A 24200-nucleotide genomic window follows, 5' to 3' on the forward strand; every position below is an offset into this window, starting at 1 on the left:
CCACAGAGTCCCAGACCAGCTATAGTGGTCCCACAGAGTCCCAGACCCCCAGGACCCTCAGGTGGCCTTCCCAGGCCCCCAGGACCCCCACGTCTCGCTTTTGCCCCCCGGACTGGATTCTTCTCTGGTTTTGACCCTTGCCTGTCCCTGGATAAAGTTCTGCTGCCCAAACCCCTCAGCATCACAGCTCGCCCATCCAGCCTCACTGCTTGTTCGTGCTCACGCTGCGCGCTGCTGCTCTGTGCACCCTTGCACATGTTATCGGCTCCTGAGGTTCGGACCGGTACCGGGACCCACCCGGTCCACATCTCGGACTGGTTCCAGAGACAGGTTGGTGGCTTTATTCTTGTTTACTCTGCTCTGCTTACAGCCACTAATCTGTCTGTCTCCCCCAGAGCGGTCCAGAACCTCCTGCCAGACGCCGCCGTTTCAAAAAGAAATAAACTGTTAAACCTTTTTCTGAGTCTGTGCTTGTCCGATTCACCCCAATTCGTGACACGGAGAGGTAGGATGGAGCAAGACCATTTAAACTTTTAAAAACAAATAAAAGAATCTTAAAATGAACTCTAAAATGAACAGGCAGCCAGTTGAGTGAAGACAGAGTGGGGGTGATGTGCTCCCTCTTTTGAACTCCAGTTAGAAGCTGAGCAGCAGCGTTCTGGACCAACTGGAGGCGTCTGAGGGAGGACTGGCTGACTCCAAGGTAGAGTGTTGCAGTAATCCAGCCGAGAGGTGACGAAGGCATGGATTACTGTTTCCAGCTGCTGGCATGGATTACCGTTTCCTGCTGGTGTTTTGTAAGGTTAGGCTTTACCTTAGCCAGCTGTCTGAGGTGATCAAAACTGGTCTTGATCACCGCTCCAATCTGGGAATCTAATTTAAAATCACTGTCCATTTTAAAACCCAAGTTAGAAACGATTTTCTTTACATGTGGTGCCAGAGGGCCCAGATCAACAGGGCAAGGTTCACAAGAGCCACTAGGACCAAACAAGATCACTTCTGTTTTCTTTTCATTGAAATTTTAAGAAGTTTAAAGACATCCAGGCTTTGACGTCTTCAAGACACAACAGAAGTGGCCTGATTGAGGGGACATCTTTCTTTTTCAGTGGCATATAGATCTGACTATCATCAGTGTAACAGTGAAAAAAGATCCCATGCTTCCTAAGGATTGATCCCAATGGAAGCAAGTAAAGGGAGAAAAGCAGAGGACCTAAAATGGAGCCCTGTGGAACCCCAAAACACAGGAGCAGTGGAGGATTCAGAACCAGCTATGTTGACAGACATGGTTCTGTCTGACAGATGGGACCTAAACCAGCTCAGTGCAGTACCACAGATGCCCACTTGTACTGTAAGCGTAACAACCTCATTTATAAAACTGCAGGAAGTCATTACAGAGTTCAGTAAGTTCCAGGCAGAAGGGTTGTGGGGCCACATTGTAGCATTTATGCTAGTTGTGGGTTTGTGACAACAGTTAGCGAAAACTGCGTGTGACCGAACACGGAATAAAAGAACGAGCTAAATGTAAAATAAAAAGTTAAAATGTTCTCACAGTGTTCCACCTTCTATAAGATTGTTTCAGCGAGGGCTTTTATTAGTTTCCTGTTCATAGCCGACATGTTAAACATGTTGAAAGGTAGAGATGTTGCTCGGTATAAACTACTCAAAGAGGTCGATGGTGGTACGCCGTTTCCATGGTAATGCGTGTTTAAACCCGAAAATCTTCGAGCTTTACAAATAAAATGCCTATTTTGCCCATCTCAGATTTATTTTGTTAAATTCTTACAGTTTAAAATAATGATACAGCTCACTGTTTTTCATGTAGTTTATAACATTACGACAGTAAAGAATTATAATAAACTAGTATTTTTTTGTAGGGTAACTACTAAGCCAAAGAAAATTAAAGGGGAACATGGATATCTAAAAAAGTTAAATCTGGTCCTTTGGACATTCAAAAAAACAAAACAAAGTAAAACAAACAAAAAAAAGAACCGTTTCGTTTTTCATCCGAAAGACTTCCTCAGTCTGAGGTGCTGTTTTCAGCTCAGTCTCTTAAATAGCACCTTCTCAGAGTGGATCAACCAGTTTGCTGCTGACAACCAAAACCAGCTGATCACATGGTCAAGAAGGACCATCAGCCTAACAATGGATCATTAGCACACTGATGGCTGTTTACTATTCACAGACGGCTGAGTGATACTAGCAATCACAGCATTGGAAGAGGGGGACAATTGAACCCGGAGGCCTCCACCCCTGTTTAATGATGGACGATTTCTTTTCACAAAGATGGCCTCCTCTGTCAAACCAACGTTCCTCCCTATCCAGGATGTGAACATCTTCATCCCAAAGGACCAGATTTAACTTTTTTAGATGTCACTTACAATGTTTCCAAATATCTGGCGTCTGTACTCATCCCTTTAGTTGGCAGCTCAGAACACCACATACAGAACACCATGGACTTTGTGGATAAGGTGAGGGATGTCATCATGGAGACTGATGAAACAATGGTCTCTTTTGATGTCACATCACTCTTTACGTGCATTCCTGTTGATGATGCAGTAGAGGTGGTCAGTTTAAGATTAAAATCAGACACCACTCTGAGCAGCAGGACCACACTTTCCACAGAACAACTGTGTCAACTCTTGAAACTGTGCCTGCAGTCAACCTACTTCACATATGGGGAGCAATATTATAGGCAGAAACATGGGTGTGCTATGGGGTCTCCAGTTTCTCCTATTGTTGCCAACCTGTACATGGAGGAGGTAGAAAAGAGAGCTTTGACGTCCTTTTCAGGGACACCACCAAGTCATTGGTTCAGGTATGTTGACGACACCTGGGTTAAAATTAAATCTCAGGAAGTCCAACATTTTACTGACCACATCAACTCTGTGGATAAATACATCAAGTTCACACGAGAAGATGTAAAAAATGGCAGGTTGGCTTTCTTGGACTGTGAGTTCTCAGTCTCTGATAGAGGACATTTGCAAACAGGTGTACCGCAAACCCACCCACACAGACCAGTATTTGCAGTTTGACTCCCATCACCCTTTGGAGCACAAGTTAGGAGTCATCAGGACTCTGTACCACAGAGCAGACAGCATCCCCACTAACTCAGGAGCCAGGCAGAAGGAGAAATCCCACACAAGACAGGCTCTAGAGCAATGTGGATATCCTAACTGGGCCTTCCTGAAAGCAGAGAAGAAACCCAAACAGGACTCCAGTCAGCCAACAGGTGAAAAGGAGGAACCCAGACCAGTGGTCATTCCGTATGTTGAGGGAGTATCAGAGAAACTGAGACGTTTATTTTCTAAACATAACGTCCCAGTGGCTTTTAAACCCCAAAATACATTACGGCAAAGACTGGTTCATCCCAAAGATCCAGTCCCCCGGCACAAACAGAGCAATGTTGTGTATGCTGTTCAGTGTCAGGAGGGCTGTGATCAGTCTTACATCGGGGAAACTAAACAGCCACTGGCCAAAAGGATGGCCCAGCACAGAAGATCAACATCATCAGGCCAGGACTCTGCGGTCTACACTCATCTCCAGGCCAGCGGTCACTCTTTCAGGGATGAAGATGTTCACATCCTGGACAGAGAGGAACGATGGTTTGAGAGAGGAGTAAAGGAGGCCATCTTTGTGAAAAGAAATCGTCCATCATTAAACAGGGGTGGAGGCCTCCGGGTTCAACTGTCCCCCTCTTACAATGCTGTGATTGCTAGTATCACTCAGCCCTCTGTGAACAGTAAACAGCCATCAGTGTGCTAATGATCCATTGTTAGGCTGGTGGTCCTTCTTGACCATGTGATCAGCTGGTTTTGGTTGTCAGCAGCAAACTGGTTGATCCACTCTGAGAAGGTGCTATTTAAGAGACTGAGCTGAATACAGCACCTCAGACTGAGGAAGTCTTTCGGATGAAAGACGAAACGTTTCTACTTTTTTTTTTTTTGTTTTATTGAATGTCCAGAGGACCAGATTTAACTTTTTTTTAGATTTTTCTACTTGGATTATTGAGCATGCATCAGGATATATGGATATCCTTTTTGACAAGAATGTAAACACTAAAACACAGGCCTAATTACGAGTCCATTTTTCATATCCTTGTTTGACATTCAATAGCATGAAACTATATAAACGACCGAGAAAAGCTTAGAAAAGACTCGACGAGACACAAAGCAGCCTGAACGCAGTCCCACAGCGCGTTCCTTCGCGGGAGCGCGCCCGATTTCACCCGATAAGTTTTTGGCAGGGAATCACTTTTTGGCACAACACCAGCATATACGTCACCGGTGTGCGGAGTTTGTCACGTGGCTAAACACCGGAAATCGAATACTCGGTGACCGGATGTTCAAACTAACTAACTAACTCTTGCTTTCATCAAATTCGTAAAATTGGGGCTATGGTAAACGGTGGTCAGTGTCGCGGTCTCCTGAGGTTGTAGGTTCGAGTCCAGGTTGGGACGTTGCGTCAGGAAGAGAAACCGGAGTAAGATGATTGCTCGGTCTTTCATGCAAGTTCGCTCCCTGTGGCGACCCCTGTAGAAGGGAGCAGCTAAATAAAATAAAGTGTGAGCTGAAGAAATAAAATCTGAAGCATTAAATCCCGCGTCAGCGTTTGTTTAAATTCATGGACAAAGACAAAAGCGCCGACATTGTGAGTAGAGCGACGCCGCCATTTTCTTTTCTTCCCTTTTTAAAACCCTCTACGATTTGTGTCGGCTCGAAACCATGTTTCAATTTACCAACAACGAGTCAATGTGTGATGCAGTCTTTGTGCTCCCCTGCAGCAGGCTCAGAGCTCCTGGATGGAGATGCATCAGTTCATCGGCGAGCTCCTCACATCTGGAAGCCAACCTAAATATCAGCCAGATGTGCGAAACCCAGCGTGGGGAGCGGCTTCCGGTCTGGGGACCAGAGTAGCTCCACTTGAACCCCTGCAGCCACCCCGGGAGGCTGTGTCAGACAGACGAGTTCAGCCTGAAACACCCCAGAGGAGAGGGCCGACCAGAGACGGAGCTGAAGGTAGCACTGAAGTTCATACTGCAACTCATTGTTAGCAAAATATCTCATGCACTACACACAATTTAAAGAAATGTCTGGGAAGAAACCCCACTGAACTGAAAACTTAATCCTCTGCGAATGATAAAGCTCTGTTGTCAATTCCATTAAAGATGGCCGCTACAGGTAACTGACATAAAAACATCACCAAAGTGGCTACAACTCTGTTGATAAAGATTTAGAGCTAAAACCTGGTGTGGTAGTAGCTGGTAGTCATTCACAACACTTATTCTAAGTTATACTTGTGGTGCAGGGTTTTTCCTTGAGTTTAGCATCACTTGTAGCAAAATATCTCAAACCTCATTTGCAGAAACACTGGCTGTGCCTCTACAACGGATTCACTTTTAAAGTTAATCCCATCTAAGATGTCATCCATAGCTAATACACATTAGAAAACACAAAAATGTCTTTTACTCAGTTTTTTTTTTTTTACAGATTTGAGTTCAAATTTGTTGTGGTAGCAGCTGAGATTTATTCACTGCACATACGTTATGCTTCGTGCTTGACAGCATTATCAAGATTTGACCAAAAGTACTACAACTCTTGTCATTTATCACTATTAGATGATCTTAACAATTCTGGGGTGTCTGTGGGAGACAGGCTCTCCTTTAAGCGACGCTAGACCTATAATTATTATTTTTTAGCTGGCGCAAGTGTAACATTGTTTATTTTTCAGGTTTAAATGTGCATCATGCGTGCACCTGTCCTGGCTGTCCATTCTCCAGTTCTCCTCCTTCCTTTGAAACTTTAACTCCCCGACAGTCCGTGTCCTCTTCACCATATTTACAAGCTTCATGCCAGCCTGAAGATCTCAGCCTCAGCATTTGTCCGCCTGACACCACCGTACCCAGCAGCAGCTCCACGTCTGAGTCCGTCCCATCCGTCCGGCCTCGGGGAGACAACGCAGACAGGGGGGCTCAGAACCGAAGCCAAAACTCTGACGCTCCTCCTGTAAGATCATCTTTGTCCCATTTCTCCATGTTTCCCTGTTTGTGCTGCCACCGGAGCATACAAACCTGCCCTCAGCTCCTGAGCCACCAACAAGGCAGGGACCCACCTTTTTCTCACACCCATCATCATTTTCATCACCACCACTGTCCCTTAACGTCCTGTGTGCCCTGTCCTCAACTAACACGCTCTGCACAACTTTCTGGAGCCTACCCCTGCTTGTCCTGCCAGTGCTCCTTTCCTGCGTGCCGTCCGGTCTGCCAGCACCAGCACACACGCACGCAGCAACAAGAAGAGAGGAGCAGGACTTTGTTGTCGCTGCATCCATGCATGCACTGCACAGCCTCGTTTTCCAGGCCGTCGCAGCTGCTGCAGCACCAGCGCTCCGAGCACGCCCACAAACCGCCCGGCTTCCTCTGCACCGAGTGCGGCAGGGCCTTCAACTCGCAAAGCAACCTGCGCATACACCTCAACGTTCACACCGGCGCCCGGCCCTACTCCTGCACAGACTGCGGGAAGAGTTTCAGCCAGTCAGGAGCTCTGAAGATCCACAGGCGGATTCACACAGGCGAAAGGCCGTACTCGTGCGGCTTCTGCGGCAGGGGGTTCCCCCACCTAGCTGGGGTCCGAGCCCACCAGAGGATCCACACTGGGGAGAAGCCCTACAGTTGTGGACAGTGTGGGAAGTGCTTCACCCAGTCAGGAGCTCTGAAGGTTCACACCCGCATCCACACAGGGGAGAGGCCCTTCATCTGCAGCATCTGCGAGAAGGGCTTCTCTAACCGCTCTGGGATCCGCTTCCACTATCGCACAGTCCATGGCCTGACTCCAGAACATGACGGGGAGGGAGAAGCTGGGGGTGCACATCCAGGACCATCAGGGTTCTCTCCAGGGCGTCCAAGAACTGTAAATGTTAGGCTCAACCCACAGAACAGCTCAGAAACCGACTCGCACACAGCTCTAAATACTTCAAGTTCTGCTGATCGCAGCTCCTCCTCGCTTCATGGAAATGAGAGGAAATCTCAGGATGGAGCTGCAGACGGTCACAGAGAAGAGCTTCTTTATGCATGCGAGGACTGCGGTCTGCGCTTTAAAGATGCTCCATCCAGGAACAGACACCAGACTCTGGTGCACTACTCACATGAAGGAAGAAATGATGAGGAGGAGGGGCAGAGGAAGGAGTTCAGCACAAGCAGGGAGGTTCACAATCAAAGCCTGTGAGAGGGACCGAGTGTTTGCTGGGTACCAAAGGAATTACCTTTGAAGGTTTGGAAGTTATTTGCGTAATGTTTACTTCATTACTCGTGAAAATGGTTTGGATATTGCACTACAACTGTTTACTACAGTTTAAAACCTGGGGTTTCCATTAGTTTCATGTTAGCTTAAAGCTAAGAGATTCTGTAAAGTTTTTCTGCAGAAACTTAATGTGTTGCCCCAACAACGAAGAAGGAACAGATATGCAAGTTTATGGTACGACTAGCACAAGTCTGTCTAAAAATAACTCCCAGTCCTCCCAGTCGCATTAAACCCAGTTGTAGGCTTGTAAATACAGTACATTCATTTAGTTGTGCTTCTTGTTTCATCATGGAAATAAAAGTAAAAGCCTCCAGACAGAGGATAAAATCAGACACATTCACTTATCATTTCAGAAAATGCCTTTTATTATGAAAATACAACCTTTCAAAATATATGTTTGGATATCCACAATGCAAAAAGATCAGTGGGAACAAAGGGGGGGTCCTTCAGGTTCATTTTATTTCAGTAATTTCTCATTTAAAACCTAAAATTCCCCACATGACAATCAAATGATAAACATCTTTGAATGGCATATATATATATATATTTAAAAATGTGCATTTGTTATTTGAATTAAAGTTTGAGACGTTTCTAATTTTGGGGATGTTAGCAGAGACACAAGCCTAACAAACCACATAATGTGACAATTTCTCAAAGAAAATAATGTCCAACCTTCTCACACGATCATCCTCTGTGTCTTTGTAAGCAGTTTTTTTTAAATATAAATATATTTTTCTTTATATTTTACAATAAGAACCAGAGGTCTGAAGCTCAACAGCCCCACCTAGTGGTTACATACAACTAGCCACTTGGTTAGTGTTTCTGTAAGTATTTCAACTATATTGTGAATATTATGCAGTTTTCTGTGAACAAGTAACATTCAGTCAGCCGTTTTGTATCAAGTCTTTTAAGTAAACGGTTCTGTACACGTTTTCAGAAAGTGCAACTTGTGGTTAAACTTTTCATCAGTAAAATGTTTCAGACACACTGGTCCGTGTTTTCTTTGTGCATCCCCAGGACACTTCCTGAGTAAATATCCAGGTCCAAGTCGCTCTGAGATCTTATTGTGTTGTGAGTGATAAACACTCTTGACCTCCGAGTTACTTCCTGGCATGTCAGTAAGACTCTGTGGAGAGCACCGTCCAGCTCAGAGTTTTCTGATCCCAACATATTTAGGATCTTAGGAACCCATTCTTCCTAATATGAGGTTCCTGCGCTCACAAAGGTTCTTCATATGTGTGTCTTTGTAGTAAACAGTCACTTGACCTGGGTTCTGCGTAGACTTCGCTGACGGGTCGAGGACCACCGGCATGTAGAGCAGGAGTGCAGTAGCCATTGAACAGTGTCCTGTGGGCGGGGCAGTCGTACAGACTCTGGCCTGGTGTCACCATGGTCCCGTTTGAAGCTCCCACAACGCGAGGTCTGTGTGCATCGCTGTGAACGATCCCTGCTAAAGTGGATAATTTCGACTCGGAGGGCAGCTCGCTGAACGGAGTGGCGTACTCCGGCTCGGGAGGAAGCGGCTCGGCGTACTCGGGCAGGCTGCCGGGCGTGTCGTAATGGATGCTGGTGAAGGGCGTGGTGTAACCCTCATCTGAAGGAGGTCTAAACGTCGAGCCCACTTTCTTTCCAACAGCAGTAAGTGCAGGTGCAGCATAGTCTGAGGAACAACAACAACATTTAAAACACTAAAAGGAAAACACAAAAGTGTGTTTGTGTCGTTATGGATGCCGATTTATTTCGCTAGAGTACAACTTGTTTTAATCTTGGTGCTGTTTTCAAGCAGTCATACTTTGCACCTCCAAGATCTTCCAACACATTTAGATCATTTATAACGTATAAGATTGTAAGGAGCCTCGTCTTGATCATTGCTACATTTATGTGATTTGCAGCCTTGCTGGGGGAGGGGTTGAGGAGACAAAGGGGCTGGTGGAGGGACAGAGACAGCAGGCTGCTTCATCGAGCTCCAATTAAAGGGTCTCTTTCAGAGAGGCTCTGCGGACCGAAGAAAGGAATGTTCATACAGTGACTGGGTGACGGGCTGAGCCAGGAGGAAGAACGGACAGCCCTGCAGAGATGTGCTCGACTGTCAGGCCTGGCCTGAGCTGCTCAGACTGACCACTGAAGCCACAAACAGAGCGGTGAAGATGGAGGAGACAAAAACGAGAAGGGCTAATAAAAAGGAAAAGAAACAAACATGCATCAAATCTCACCATTAAGAGGTGGAGCAGGCAGAGCATCGTGGACATTCCTCTCCAGCGGGTATGAAATGAGCTCCGACTGTGGACAGGGGAAACTCTTTGCCTTAAAACTCTGACAGCCTGTTAGAGATGAAACACACGAGCTGGTTATTATAAAGAACTTTGAACATTTCATTTCAAGAGTCCGAGTGAGCGCTGTAGTGACCTGTGGGTAGAGCGTTCTTCATCTGTGAGACTTTTTTCCTGTGTAAAAAGAAACAAAGTGTTTTGTTATACTTTTACAAAGTATAACAGTGTTTTGGTGTGATTACAAGGAAAACGTGCACAGAAAAAATACGATTTGTTAATACAAAGGACAGGACTTAAAATTGGCAATGAATCTGTAGTGGTTGGTTTTGAATAGCTTTTTTTTTTGTGTGTGGAGTGGTGCAAATTTAATGACAAAACTGAAAAATGAATAGTTTTTAAAAATAATACTGATGCGCTGTACCTTCGTTTCCACCAGACTCCAGCCAACAGACAACTTCCACACATTATGAGCCCCAGGACCACTCCTACTGCCACGATCACTGGCTGGCCGGCGCCTGCAGGAGTAAAAGTGACTGAATCAACGACTGCATTACAGGAGTTTGATTCATTTTAAAAACTTGTGTTACTAATAAATAAAAAAAAAATAAAATAAAAATAAAAACACGCCAGTAAGACAGTGAAATAAGCACATACCCAACGTTGTTTCCATTAACAGTGTGGGGGTGGGAGAGGGGCTTGGCTGCTGGGTATCCATGTTGATAGTTATGGACGGAGCTTCTGTCAAAGAAAGACACCTGGAAATGATCAGACTGTGGAAACCAGTGACATTTACTCTGAGTAAACCAGATATGCTCACGTCCAGAAGGCCGGGACCTCGGCGTGGCCTTGGCAGCAGGACAACCCAGAACTTGTACCCGAGCTGAGGCTCTTCTGGACCAGCTCAGCGGCTGAAGCCGAACAAATCGAGCAACCACAAGAGAAAAAAGGCTGTTGAGCACCTTGAGGTGCCCATCTGTGTACGCCTGAAACACCTAGCAGCCATAAAGATATTAAATCCATTAAAACTTTTTTCATTTCTAAGAACTCTGCAGAACCTGTTGTGTTAACTAAAACTGACACGTGTCATTTTGTGGGACTCTACAACAAAACAACCAACCTTTCTCTCTCTGCTCAGAGCATCTTTGTAAGGCCTCCAGGTTTTCCTGTCCTTGCTAAAATAAAGAGCGTAGGATTCGATGTAGCAATCAACCGATCCTGTCGTTATTAATCCTGAAAAAGAAAGGCAAACGGTTTTTCCCCTAGACGTTAAAAGATGGAATGAATTTCTAAAACCGCTATAGAAACAACAGAACCCGACACTCTCGGAGCTTGTGAAATATAAAACAGCCGACCACAGAGCAGCAAGAGCTGAGGCTTGCTTAATGATCACCCGCTGCTGAAGACCATAATGCTCTGTAGCTCAATATGTCATGACCCACTGCAGAGACTTTAATGAAACGTGCACACAGTAACTGTTGGTTGTACAGCTACAACTAATTCACTTTCAGAATCAACCTCATTCAAGACGGCCACAACTAAAGAACTAGATGATTAGAACTAGAACTGGACGATATCTCGATATTTAAAAAATATCCATATAATTTTTTTTGCGATATAAGATGAGACTATTTCTATATAAACAATATTACACTTGAAAATCCTCCTGCTGTCTCTTTCTCCCACGCCGCCCCCTCCTTGAATACAAACCCAGCCCCTCAGCCGTGCTCCCCCAGCTTCCTGCTTCTCCAGGAGGTGGACAGGAGACATTTAAAACAAGTAAACACGGGAGATCTATGAAGAGCAGCTGCTGCTGAGCAAAAAGATAAACAATGGCTGTTCTTTCAGAGATGGTCTGGATTGAAATTGTCAGATGAGCAGCAGGAAAGTGTTTTCTGCAGACAATGCCAAAAACAAGTCCCGATAAAAGGTCAGCATGACAAATCTTTTTCACCATTTAAAACAGCGCTATAAGTGGAGTATGAAGCGTGCGTGAAGCTGCAGGTCTGACAGACCTCAGCCTCCTTCCTTGAAACAAACCACGGGTCAGAACTCATTTAGTCGTGCTGTGCCTTATGAGATGAACAGTGAGGTGGTGCGACATTAAAGCAGTGGCTAATAATACCGTTAAAGACACGGTCTTTAGATGCTAACAACACGACTAACGCTCTAGCCATCTAGCCGCTAAGGACCGTGTCTTTAGCGATATGATTAGACAACACTTTATTAATATGATGCTACCTCCTCTAACTGTAGGACTTGAAAATCTGTGTACAGTGGTTCTTTTTCTGCCCGTCCAACTTCACGCAGCCTCCTCCTCCCTCGCTGAATACCAGCAGCCCCTCACTGCTGCTTCACACACGCTTTCTAACGTGAAGGAAGTGCAGCTGAAGAGGATTATTTAATATATGTAAATAAATGTCTAAAAAAAACAAACTTTAATATATGTAAATAGATTATTTTTTAGACATTTATTTTTGTAGAGTTACAGCTGTTGTTAATAAATGTGACTGTGTGACAACTGGGACAAAGCTTGGACTCAGAAATATATTTTTATAATTACTTTATGGAAAGAAAAAAATATAGAGATATATATCGTATATCGCCATTTTTCTTAATATATCGAGAGATTAATTTTGGTCCATATCGCCCAGCCCTAATTAGAACTCAAGTCAAATTTACAGATATAGAACTACATTTTTAGTGTGGTAGTAGCTGAGAGTAAAGTGCAACACAAACTCTGGGCTTCAAAACTTTGCCATTACCTATTGCAGTCAAGTGTGTGTCTGTTAGCAAAATATTTCATACACCAGTGGGCAGTACACTGATTAAATCTGGGCGTCAACCCAAGTCATGATGGCCGCCACAGCTAGGCAACCATAGCAAACACAAAATGTCTATAACTCAGCCAATTTGTCAGCCATTGAGCTAAACAGTGGTGTGGAAGCAGCTGAGAGTCACCCTCAACAAATCACACATACAGTAATGTGAATTACAGGATTTGACCAAAACGGCTATAATTATGTCCTTTTTCCTCCACAGATCGTTTAAAATTCTGGCATGAGCAGTGAGTGTGTGTGTGTGTGTGTGTGGGGGGGGGGGGGGTGCACTCAAACACAAAAAGCTAGACGTTTAAATGTGAGTAAGCAAAAAAAATGCACATTTCTCTTTTTTTAACCTGTGACGGTGCTCCTATCAGCCAGTTCCATCTCCAGCCATGGGTTGGGATCATTACTGTCTGCTGTCCAGAGCAGGAAGTCACGGCTGGACTCCACGTTTCTGGAGGACGAGAACATTGTGTGCTCTCGACTGTTTTTATCCCACCAAGATGAGGCATTCAGAGCAGAGACAGCCAGGACGTTGTTACATTCTGTTCAGGAACAAGACGGACACACACACACACACACAAAACAAAAAATAAATCAAGAAATGAAGGCAAACCCTTTTGTTTCTGTGTGTTCTACATATACACACACCACTCGCCTCCTGAGAGGATAACTCTAAGGAGCACATGCAAGAAGGCAAGAAAAGACATTCAGCTTGAGGCAAACTGGCTAAAATGTGCAAAAACTGTTTATTGTTGGGAAAGTCTTTCAGTGTAGTCATACATGCCGTTTCGTACCTCGGCTGAAAAGCAGCTTCTTCTCAGATAATGACCCCCTGTCAGGGGGAACAGGACCAATGAGAGGTCAAACTGACTGACGCACTTCGCTCTGATCTCACATGTAAAACACAACAAAAAACCAACAAACATTTTGGAGAGGATCCCGTTGGCGAAGGTGGATTCGTAGAGCGTAAGACTTCTCCCTCGGGTCACGGTGACGCGACCTCCGGTGCCATCAGATGCGGCTCCGGCATGGACGGCAGACTTGCACAGGACTGAGGTCTGAGGCACAGAAGAGAGGACGTTCAAACATTTATCCAGTAACAACATTAATAATAAAAACTGAGCAGTTTGGGTGAATGAAAACCCTTAGTGCTTACATCTCTGTAACCTTGTTCAGAGTTCCCCCAAACGTCTCCTGTGGCATTTTTACACCCAGCAGGGCAGTAAACGCTGAAAGCAGCAGAATAAAATGAAACGCAGGCAGCGCCACTGACCATGTCAGAATTAGACATTAAATACTTACGTTAAATTTTGTGCACTAAAATGAGATCCCCTTTGTAGACAAGTAATTAAATCTGAAAAACAGGCAGATGCCAGAATTATTCTGAAGCTTTTTTAAATTTATTTTTTTAATACCGTACGAGACCTTAAGCAGCATGAGACTCTTAATACAACACAGATAGTCTGGCATGCTCCAGCGCTGCTATATTAGGGGATGGGCATACGTCTCTGTTAATGTGACTGAATCCTTTGTTGCTGTCCCTTAGCTACAATTCACGGGTCCGGCAAATAGTTCTCGTGTGATGACAGTGAACAGACAGTGGTTTGTGTGTCTGCACAAGGCTTTAGCTCCAGACACAGCCAGATTTAGTAAACAACCAAGTGAAAAACAGGAAACTATGACACAAACTGCACTTCAGAGAAAAGGATGAGCTAATCTGTCATCATACACTAGACCTCAGAGAAACTCGTCTACATAGTCATCAAAAATCATACACAAGACAACATTAAACTTTAGCATCATTTTGTGATTTAACACGCAGCAAAAGTTCCCTTTATATACAGTTTGAAAAGAGCCAGACGTTCTTGTAGCATTTTTAAATGGTCTTGATCAACAGTTCTCCAGGCTCTTTAAAGATCTTTCAGAGTTGTATTTTTATTTTTTTGTGTATCTTTTTGCTCATTTTCTGTCCAGTTCTTGTACTTGACCAAGCAGCATGTAGTAAATAAAGCATGTGCTTAAAAATGAGAACCCTGGACAACGGGTACCAAGAAATATTGTGAGGTGCAGATGAACGGCATCTAAAAGTCATGGCTTTAGTAAACAAAATCCAGGACCGGAGAAATAAACTATTCTTTAGCTGATCAACAGCTGCAGTGGTTTCCAAACTCTCCAACTTCCAACACTTGGTCACAGAGATGTGTGACTCCAACCATCGCTGGTAGACGTTGCTAAAAAGTCACTTTTATTCTTAACAACGAGCCGTGCCAACTATTGTTTTTTAATAACATGGTTAATAATTTGGTCTCTCTGAAACAGTTGAGAATAAAAATGCTGTTGGCACTCATTTTTAAAGTTCAACAAAGTTCAGTCAGGTCATCTGGACAGTTTGTTTTTTATTTTTGCTGAGACGTTTCATCCTTCATCCAAAGGACTTCATCAGTCCGAGGAGCCACAACAAACTCAGTCCCACAAGAAGCACACTCACATAGTTATTTTACTGGATTACTGAACATTAACTTTGATGTGTTGAACCACTTTAGCTATGGCTGCCTCAAAGGAGTCGATGGGGAAGAGGGCGGGCCCCAGAAACCATCTTATCACCAGCAAACTGGTTGGTCCACTATGCGAGTGTGCTGCTTGTGGACTAAGTTTGTTGTGGCTCCTTGGACTGATGAAGTTCTTTAGATGGAGGACGAAACATCTAAAAAAAAAAGAAGAAAAAAAAAGAAACCATCCAGAGGACCTGACTTGTTGGATTTTTTAAAACCTGGATTATTGAGCATGAACCAGATTTTTTTCTTTCATTTTTTTTATATTTAAATTTTCTTGGAACAGTTGCAGTGTAGAAGTATAATATGCATACATTCTTAAGCAATGGCTAATTTTCCAGAGTTCTCATTGTCTAGTTGTGAAGGCGGTGTATTCTTTCTATAATAAGTCCATTTTCCCCATTTTTCATTAAACTGCACCTCCTGCAGTCTTAATTTATGAGTGAGTTTTTCCATTGCAAATATCTCTTCCACAATGCACAGCCACCGCTCCACAGTCGGTGGATCGAACTTTGATTTTTAAAGTTGATTTGATATTTATAGATCTTCTCAAAATGCCCCACTTGGTGTTTCAACTTTGGGAACCACTGACTAATGGTATGCCAAATTTTCAGCCACTGACTCTTTAAAAAAAACACTAAAATACCATTTTATGTGTCAAACTGTGATATTTTCTAATAGACTGAGCTAAAGAAATTGAAACAGTACTTTTGTGACAGCTGCTGATATCCAAGTGCATTAAGAGCCAACTTTTTGCTGAGTCCCCTGTTCTGTGTAGACACTGCATCACCCCTTGAGCTCAAGAACCTTTGTAGGCCTGAGTGATTCATAAATCAAAGTTAAGTGACTTAAGCAAACAAAATCCTCTGGGAGCTTCAATAACTTTTCAATTCAGTACCCGACAATTTTCAAAGCCCCACTAAAGAACTTTTAAAATCTAAAGAATTACGATAAAGACCACTTTAACAAACAAGAAATGTTGACTCCTTGAGGAAACTTCATAGCTATATGACACTTTTCCTGTAATGTTTTGTTAAAACCTATAAATGATGACGATTGTGACACTGAATGCCAAATAATAAATCAGCAGCCTTTGGGTTGAGACAGTAAGACACAAGAGAAGGTTTTGTGATCACATCTGCTAACAGGCTGATAAAGTCTGGAGGACATCAAGTCTCTAAGTGCTCCAGTCAGCCTGAGAAGGTCTTTCTCGTGTTTTCTGAGCAAACATGGCACAGCCAAGGCAGCGAAGGGGACCGAATGCCAATAAGCAGTGACTCACAGATACACATCAGCACACTCATGAACATGCACAAGGATATAATTAGAGGAAAAGCTAGTGTTAAAATAACACCAGTGTCAACATGTAAATAAGCATACATGTGGTTATTACTCAAGCACTGGTGAAGCTTTGCTTTCCCAGGAACAGTAAGACAAAAAAAGGCCTAGAAAATAAAAATCTTACACAAGGCTTTAATCATAATCATATTTAAACAGTGACAAATAATTAACCCAGCCGAACCAAACCAAGAGAGAGAATACAAACATACCTGGGTACTCGTCTGTTGCGTATGAGAGTAGAAAGCCTCGTCCTGAGCGGTGTGGACCTGACGAGAATGTTACAGTCACTTCGTTGTGTCTAAATATCACATTTGTCAGTGTTGCGTCGAGCTTCCCGCACACAGGACCTGACAACAAACACACAAAGACACCATTACTGCTGTGGACATGGATGCAACGGCAAAGCCTTGGATTAAATTGTACCATAAAGAATGTGATGTAGAAATTTGACCCAGTTCAACACCTCTTTCTTACCAGTGCTGCAAACTGGGGATTTTGAGTTGTTTGGAACAAATTACTCAGGCTGACAGCTTCTTAAGCTTTGGCAAAGTGGTGATACTTTTCTCCCATCTACATTTTCTAGGAATGGTTTTTAAGAGTCATGGAGATGAACAAAACTCTCACACACCTACAGTTCGCTTATTGAGCGTTAGGATCTGGTCAGAGCTTTGTGGGCATGTTTGTTCATGTAAAGTGGACGTAGCATGCTGCTCTCTGAGACCAGCATCTGCTGAGGAGCTGCTGGCTGAGGCTATTGGAAAATACAACCTTCAATACAACATTCACAGCAAAAATGATGAAAGACTGTCAAGTAAAACTAAAAGAAATTCAAAGAAATCATGGAATGAGTTTGGACAGTTTCTGTGCACGCAGGGCACAGTGTGGCGACACTGGCAGCTCTCCATGGCAGCGCTGATGAGGACGGAGTGCGTCTCAGCTGGGTAGCATTTTGGACACATTCCTGCGCCGTTTGTTGGAAACAGTAGCAGTCTCTTTGTGATAAATTTACAAAATGGCGTTTCTCTGTAACAAAAGAAAGACCAAATCTTCTTCTTCCAGCGCCTCTACAACCAACGGAAAATAATCATTCACTGACAAACCGTTTATTTTGATTCTTGCGTGTGCTGCAAAAAGACCACCTCACAATCATGCCAGCGAGATCTGATGTCTAATCAATACTAGGCACATACCCTGTGATAAACCAGTTCTGTCAGGGGGCAAAGCATAAGATGTGGTCTCAACAGGGCATGAGAGTAGAAAAATACACAATTTTCATCACCCACATCAGCGAGACAACTTTGATGCTTGTCAGGGACCAAGCTTTACATTATGCGAGGACAAACCAACCAACTCAAGAGAAGCCAAGAGATGCACTTGCTCACAATTATTTAAATAAATAGAGTTGAGAGATGCAATTCCACAAGACACTTATGTGTATAATTTTATTCAGTTTTGATTTCAAAGAGCCCTAGCTCATTTCTTTCAAAGATTTGGAGAAAATTGACTAAAATTCTTCAAATTTGGTCTAGAGTTTTGAAACGGGTACTGTGAGGGAACCTTATCTGTGAAAATGTACATTAAAGATTTTACACAAAAAATAATTAAGAGGAGAAAATCACTACTTTACATCACAATATGTTTTACAACTGTGTGGGATCCCTGGATGCATGCTGTACAATGAACCTACACAGACTAAATGGCTCAAAGAATTAAACAATATTAAAAGATGACCTACATCATGCCTGCTTCACAATAAGGTGACGAGCAGAGTCACCACAGGAGAATTCAACCTGTAAAAACAGCTAAACCTTTGGAAACAATAAAACCATCAGGCTTTATGGATTCCAACAATAAACTCAAGAGAAGCCTAACAAAATATATCTAGCTCCTAAATCTCCCAATCTTCATTTTGGTGTGCTGACAAATATCTATAGCCTCGGGACATGATCTGACAGCTGGTTGCAAAACGTACATTGAGCCTGTAGCAAGAAGTGGTTTGTCTCTTCAGTCAGTGTGTCAGCTGAATGGCATCTCCTCTGTGTGTACAATCATAGATAATGACATGGAGCACGAAGAAGTCCATCAGCAAGTATTTTAGTGAAAACTGACAGAAACACAAGAGAGAGAGCAAGACAGAAAACCAGAAAACTTACCTATGATGGGTTTGCCGGCCTGGTCGCTGATCACAACAGAACCGTTGCTGCAGCCTGGGCTGTTCTCTATGTCAAAGTCTCCAAACAGCAGCCGCAGCGTCCGCCTCTCCGGCACGCGAAGCCTCCATTTGCACCAGGAGTTACTTGGGTAGGTGCCTGGGTAGTTCTGGGAGGCTAAAGTGCCAGATTGTGCTCCCAGCAGTGTGTGTCCACAGCCATTACCTAACACAGGACAAGAAGCCAGAAGATGGGGCATGAAATAAATATCCAAGTCACATTTTATGGATAACTCTTTATCACCTGCTAGCAAAATGTTTCACTGACCGCTGCATGGATCGTAATTAAATCTTTCACAACTTTCACTTTTACCAATATCAGGCTCAAATTTGATGTGGTAGTAGCTGAGAGTCTTCCTCCACATATACTGAAGGCTAATGATTTGCGCAAGATCTCGGTATATCGTACGCAATCGCACATAACCTTGTTTTCAATGTCTGACCAAAAACGGCTACAACTCGGCCATTTCTTAATTTTTTTTTTTAAAGTGAGATAAAAAGCAGAGAGAAAAATGCATTCCTTCAATCGGCTTATTTACCCTTTTTTTTCTACCTTGGCAGCTTCTTATTTCTTGTCTAATTGGGTTTTAAAGTTTAAAATGCCTTGCAACGAATGAGAAACTACTCAAGAATAAAAAATTTTAAAAAGCTAGAATGCGTGTGCTTACCATATTTTAGCTGTGAAGCGTGTTGCTCAGGTGCTGTCTGGAATAAAATATTTATTTTCTACACTGCCTGTAGGTATTAAAGTACCGGTATGTTGCAACTGAGGCCCTGTTTACACGACAACAATCCAATAAAAACTGACTTTTTTCCCATATCTTTTAACACATTTACATGAAAATGTTCCAATTACAATCTCTGTTTACACAGAAATGGTAGACGTGGAAAATGTGTAATTCCCACACCACGCCACTAGTTGGTGCTATGCTCTTTGAAACTCTTTAAGTGCGCAGCATGCGAAAAAAACAAAACATCCTACCTGAAAGCCGCTACAACCATAGTTGCCAAGTCTGCTTATTATAAGCTACTTTGGGCTTGTTTATTTCTAAAGTCGCTTGCAAATCTTGTGAGTCGCGTTTTTTTGGGCTCGTTTTTGAACGTGAAGTTACTTATTTGGACTTGACTTTCTTTCTGAGTGAAACTAGTTGATTATCTCTCAGCTCCGCACAATAAAGCAAAAGATGAGTGGTTGTAGTTTGTCCCTTCCACACCTGTTTCCTGTTTATTGCTCCAGCCCAAGTTGGCAAAGCGAAAGGCGCACACCCAAACAAAGTCATACTGTGGCCGACCACTAGGGGGCTCCACTCACACGCAGATGTCATGATGATTTATTTGAAAAAATATGTAGAAAAAATTACATATGTGAAATGTATTTTTTTTTAATCAGAGCTTAAAAGTGTGTTATTCAAAGTGTTTAGCATAATTTTGCTGTTGTTTATGTGTAATCCCATAATACATGTATGTTTATACTGTTTAAACACGGCCTCTGTTTTACACAATGTGGTGGGTTGCCAGTTGGGCTTGAGATTTCATAGGTTGCTTGTTTCTATCGCAAAATCTGGCAACACTGGTCGAGATGGCAGAGAATCAAATATTTTTATGGACAGATGATGAGGGTCAACTGTTGCTTAGGGTGACTTTGAATTATAGAACCACCAAATTTCAAGAGAACGTTGACTGGTAAAATGAGCACTGTGTTGGAGAGCCGCAGTTAGATTTATAAGAGTCAAAAGCCCCAACAATACTCTGGTATCCACCATTGTCAATAGTTTCTTCTTCTGTGGATTGTAGGAAGCTGTTATGTTTTGCGTCATACTGCGAAGGAGCCAGAGATTCCTTGACAGAAAAAGATCTATTTTTTCTGTCTACACGACACTGGGACGTTTTTGAACCATTGCACTTTGGAACCCGTTCTCAAATTGTGCTGTTGTCAGAGAAAACGTTTGCTATTTTTGTGTAAATGAACAGCAAATGCGACAAAACTCTTCCATTTTCACCAGAAATCATTTTCATGTAAACAGGGCCTGAGAGTAAACAATATTTTAAAAACAGCTGAAAGAAGTGTGGAATTACGGAAGTGGCTTGAAGCAGTGTAAATATTTTCACCGCAGACAGTTTTGTCACCACTTTACAAAATTTATTACACGCAGAATATTAAAAGCTTTGTTAAGGCATTGTTTCAGAACAAATGCCTAACAAGTCTCATCTGAACATGCCCTGCAAACCTGGGCACGTTTATAATCATAACCGAGCGGTGACACAACTTACCAGTGAGGAAAAAGTTCTCTTTTTGTAAAACTCACACATGGATTGCACTGTAGAAAAAAACATTTCCCTAATTTTAATTTAATTAGAGGTGTATTTCAAAGTGGACAGGCATGGGAATTGTGAAATAGTTTTGCAAAACAACTAGATCCTCTGGCCTGTGAGAGCAGAGACTAACATTTAAACTGGAGCAGGAAAACACAAATATTTAGATGGTGTAGTCCATGTTGGTCACAGAAAATAAATGAGTCAATTCCTGGAGTGGTTACGCAGAGACTAATACCGCGGAGGTGGTATGAGCAAATCCTCACTCCTCCAAACATCTCCGGAGGCGACACGTCCAAGAATGGTCAAAAGTTGAAAAAGACACCGGGGTCAGTCGAAGTCTAAACATTACCCCCACGTCCATGTTTTCCATATAAGGCTCCAGTGTGTTTATGTTGAGGGGGAAACCTTCAGATAACCTTCTGCTCACACATCCTGAATCACACTGGTCGTTTCCTTACCTCCCAACAGCTTCACTTACAAGAAAGCTTTGACTGCCCTTCCCAGAGTCCCTAAAGGATTCTGTGGAAATGCCACAGCAACATTCAGCTGTGATGGGCAACAGAGCGTGGACCTGTCACCTTCCACTGGTAATCACCTCCTTGTCGCTGAACTCTAGGTCTTTTGCTGGTGGGTGATAATTGGGCAAAATGTGGTCTTTCAATGAATGCTTTGTTTTAGTATTTAATTTCACAAGAATTTCTGTGCGTTCTGACCAGTTCTGGAAAACTAAAGAGTAAAAATTAGAAGTCAAATAGCACCGCAGTCAACAATGTTGTCCCCACCTCGCCCTCTTCCCCCCCAGATGTGGCTGGCAGGTCTTAGCAGGTCCACTGCACATCTGTCACTACACACAGTACACCTCTACCAGTGTGTCAAGCTGAATATAGATAAACAGGCTCCCACCAAAGCAGAGCTGTTGCAAAGTTAAAAAAAAAAAAGATTCAGAATCATTCATTTATCCTGGACTTAATCATCTTCCGATATGTGGAAACTGGAAACCAAAGCTTCAGAGGACTAAAACATGAAATACTTGTGGTTTGGCTGATTGTTGGAGTCATGCTCTGCAGGCCAGGGTAATTATTTGTGTTCTGTGTTAACTGGTCAGTGTGACTCATTAAGGACATGACTACTGTTTGGAGAGGGACAACACCATGTCACATAGATGGAATAAACAGTTAATATGGACTGGAATATAGTTACCACCATGGCACTAACCTTTATACTTAATGCAAATAGTTCTAATGTGAAATAAACTTATATATTACAGTAATTCAAGTTTCTTGTGGCTCATACACAGACATAAAATTCATGTCAACCCCAGTTGTGAAATTCATGCTAGTACTTCATGGGATTATGAGGTAAAAATTAATGCACACATGTTACCAAAAAAAAGAACACAAAACCCATAATGTTCTCTCCATCTCAACTATTTACTTTGATTGCGTCACTACTTACAGACATGTACTTTGATTATTAATCAAATATGCTGTAAATCTGTTTGAGCTGCTAGTGAGCACTAAGCTAACGAGAAGTTTGAAACCACCACGTCACAATATTTATCTTAAAAGCGTCAAGGAGAAAAAAACAACGGTCTTTTCTTACCCTCTTGACAGCGAACACCAACAGAACAGACGCTAAAAGTGATCCAAAATCCGGCGAAACAAGACTTCACTACATTCCCGATGTTTTCGCAGTTTGCGAGCATGATTTCCAGCGCTGTGTGCGCCAAGAGTAAGGTGCATAGAATACCTCGGTGGACCGAGCTCGCGCTTAACAAAAACTTACAGGCGCAAAGTCGACCTTCTATTGGTGCTAAGAACTGTCAATCAAATAAGGGGCGGGTTTAGCTATTGTTGCGAGCTGATCCGAGACCTGCCGATAGAATTGTGGACTGTTTAACAAAGATGGCGTCGCATACCCTGAATATGTATTTTACAGGCTTTCTCATGAAAAGTGGAAGAAGACTGCGTTCAAAAGCCAACTCAACAAAGAGAAAATGGCTTTTTCTGTGATCCTGGCGGTAAATATCTGTCTTCAAACTAAGAGCGAACCCTGCCATCTACTGGTGAAATATGGGCAACAACCAGAACACCGCTGCTTTGAAACAGCGTGGCTGCCTCCAGAGTCTAGCGTTTTTGTAATATTTTAAAGTGGTCCTTTTTTAATTTTTTTTTTACCAAGTTAAAGGGGTATTTCCTGCTGTAAAACCCACTCTTATTGAAAAGTGTTTTGGTGAGTTGTATTGTGGACCACACGTTTTTTGTGTGTGCAGTTTTCCTGTTCTTGCGTGATGCTGCATTCATGGACGTCAGTTTGAGTACCCACCTAATCGAGGTAAGAAAAACATCACTATGTCCTGACCCAGCATCAGCTACTTTTATTTATGTGCAATAAGTTCACTGCACATTGCATCCAGGAGTGTCAAACTAATTTCCACTGAGGGCCACATCAGCATACTGGTTGCCCTCAAAGGGCCAGATGTAACTGTAAGACAGCATACATTGAACTAAATGTAATGTAAAGTCAATGCAACTACCCATTCATGTTAAGTAACTCTGAATTTTTTACTTATTCATATTACAAATATTACATATATATTTGCATAGATGTAGAAAAATATGTCTGCTGCTGTTATAACATAAAACCTTTTAATTTGTCAAGTTATGAAACCTACATTACTCCATAAATCAGTGATCCAACTTTCCAAGTGAAAAAGGAAAAATAACAAGTTATGATATTAACTTTGTTCAAAACTTTTTTTGTCACAGTTATGAGTGGCAGAATAATGGTCCAACCAACAATTGTTTAACCTGCTAAGAACATGTGTGACAGGTGTAGCATTTTACAAAAAACAAATGGCTGCACACAGCCTGGTCATACATCCAACTTAAGAGAGCTGGTATTATAGAAAACACTTGCCTGCATAAACACATAAACCTGCTATCACAAATATATTGCTGCAAATTTAACATAATAGAGTTGAAGGCTCACTTTGGCATACATAGCTCCATGTTTGGTGTCAAAATGCTGATGTGTATTGTACTCTTTGACGCGCGCAGCTGTAGAGCAGAGAGAACTGGTGTCTTGTGCAAAATTCTGTTCCCCTTTATCGAGAGGGCGCACAGAGGCGTCCATCTTCACAGCTCTTCTGATAGATTTCTTGGTATTAAAAACTATAAATACACTCGATGTCTTGGTGGCTGACTGATATTTGTGCTGCTCATTACATCTCAAGAAGAACCATGAATACTACTGTATATGTATGTATGTATGTGTTTATGTATATGTATTATATATATATATATACACACATACATACATACATACATATATATATACACACATACATACATACATATATATACACACATACATACATACATACATACATA

At 42.6% G+C, this 24200-nt stretch overlaps 3 protein-coding genes across 3 annotated transcripts in view; 1 reads left to right on the plus strand and 2 right to left on the minus strand.

Moving 5' to 3' along the window:
- LOC119410330 (EF-hand calcium-binding domain-containing protein 1-like) overlaps positions 1-1625 on the minus strand; it is a 5137-nt gene extending 3512 nt beyond the window's left edge. The window contains 1 exon segment of the mRNA XM_037677242.1: positions 1550-1625. Within this exon segment, the coding sequence (XP_037533170.1) occupies positions 1550-1625 (76 nt within the window).
- A 2924-nt stretch (positions 1626-4549) lies between these two features.
- On the plus strand, positions 4550-7220 carry si:ch211-79k12.2 (uncharacterized protein LOC568844 homolog). Its single transcript, XM_037677243.1, has 3 exons — positions 4550-4647; positions 4781-5015; positions 5728-7220. Exons 1-3 carry the CDS (start codon positions 4621-4623, stop codon positions 7218-7220), a joined length of 1755 nt encoding a protein of 584 aa, XP_037533171.1. The 5' UTR covers positions 4550-4620.
- A 1273-nt stretch (positions 7221-8493) lies between these two features.
- On the minus strand, positions 8494-22544 carry si:dkey-34d22.1 (discoidin, CUB and LCCL domain-containing protein 1). Its single transcript, XM_037677041.1, has 15 exons — positions 22411-22544; positions 18437-18658; positions 16493-16630; positions 13693-13744; positions 13547-13619; positions 13315-13448; positions 13185-13222; positions 12741-12932; positions 10683-10795; positions 10394-10557; positions 10220-10320; positions 9987-10080; positions 9702-9739; positions 9509-9616; positions 8494-8955 (listed from the first exon to the last, which is right to left on the minus strand). The coding sequence occupies exons 1-15, from the start codon at positions 22511-22513 to the stop codon at positions 8513-8515; spliced, it is 2013 nt and encodes a 670-aa protein (XP_037532969.1). The 5' UTR covers positions 22514-22544; the 3' UTR covers positions 8494-8512.
- Positions 22545-24200: the final 1656 nt, after the last annotated feature.

The sequence above is a fragment of the Nematolebias whitei genome, chromosome 5, assembly GCF_014905685.2.
Source record: "Nematolebias whitei isolate Nwh7 chromosome 5, NemWhi1, whole genome shotgun sequence".
NCBI classification, from domain to species: Eukaryota; Metazoa; Chordata; class Actinopteri; order Cyprinodontiformes; family Rivulidae; genus Nematolebias; species Nematolebias whitei.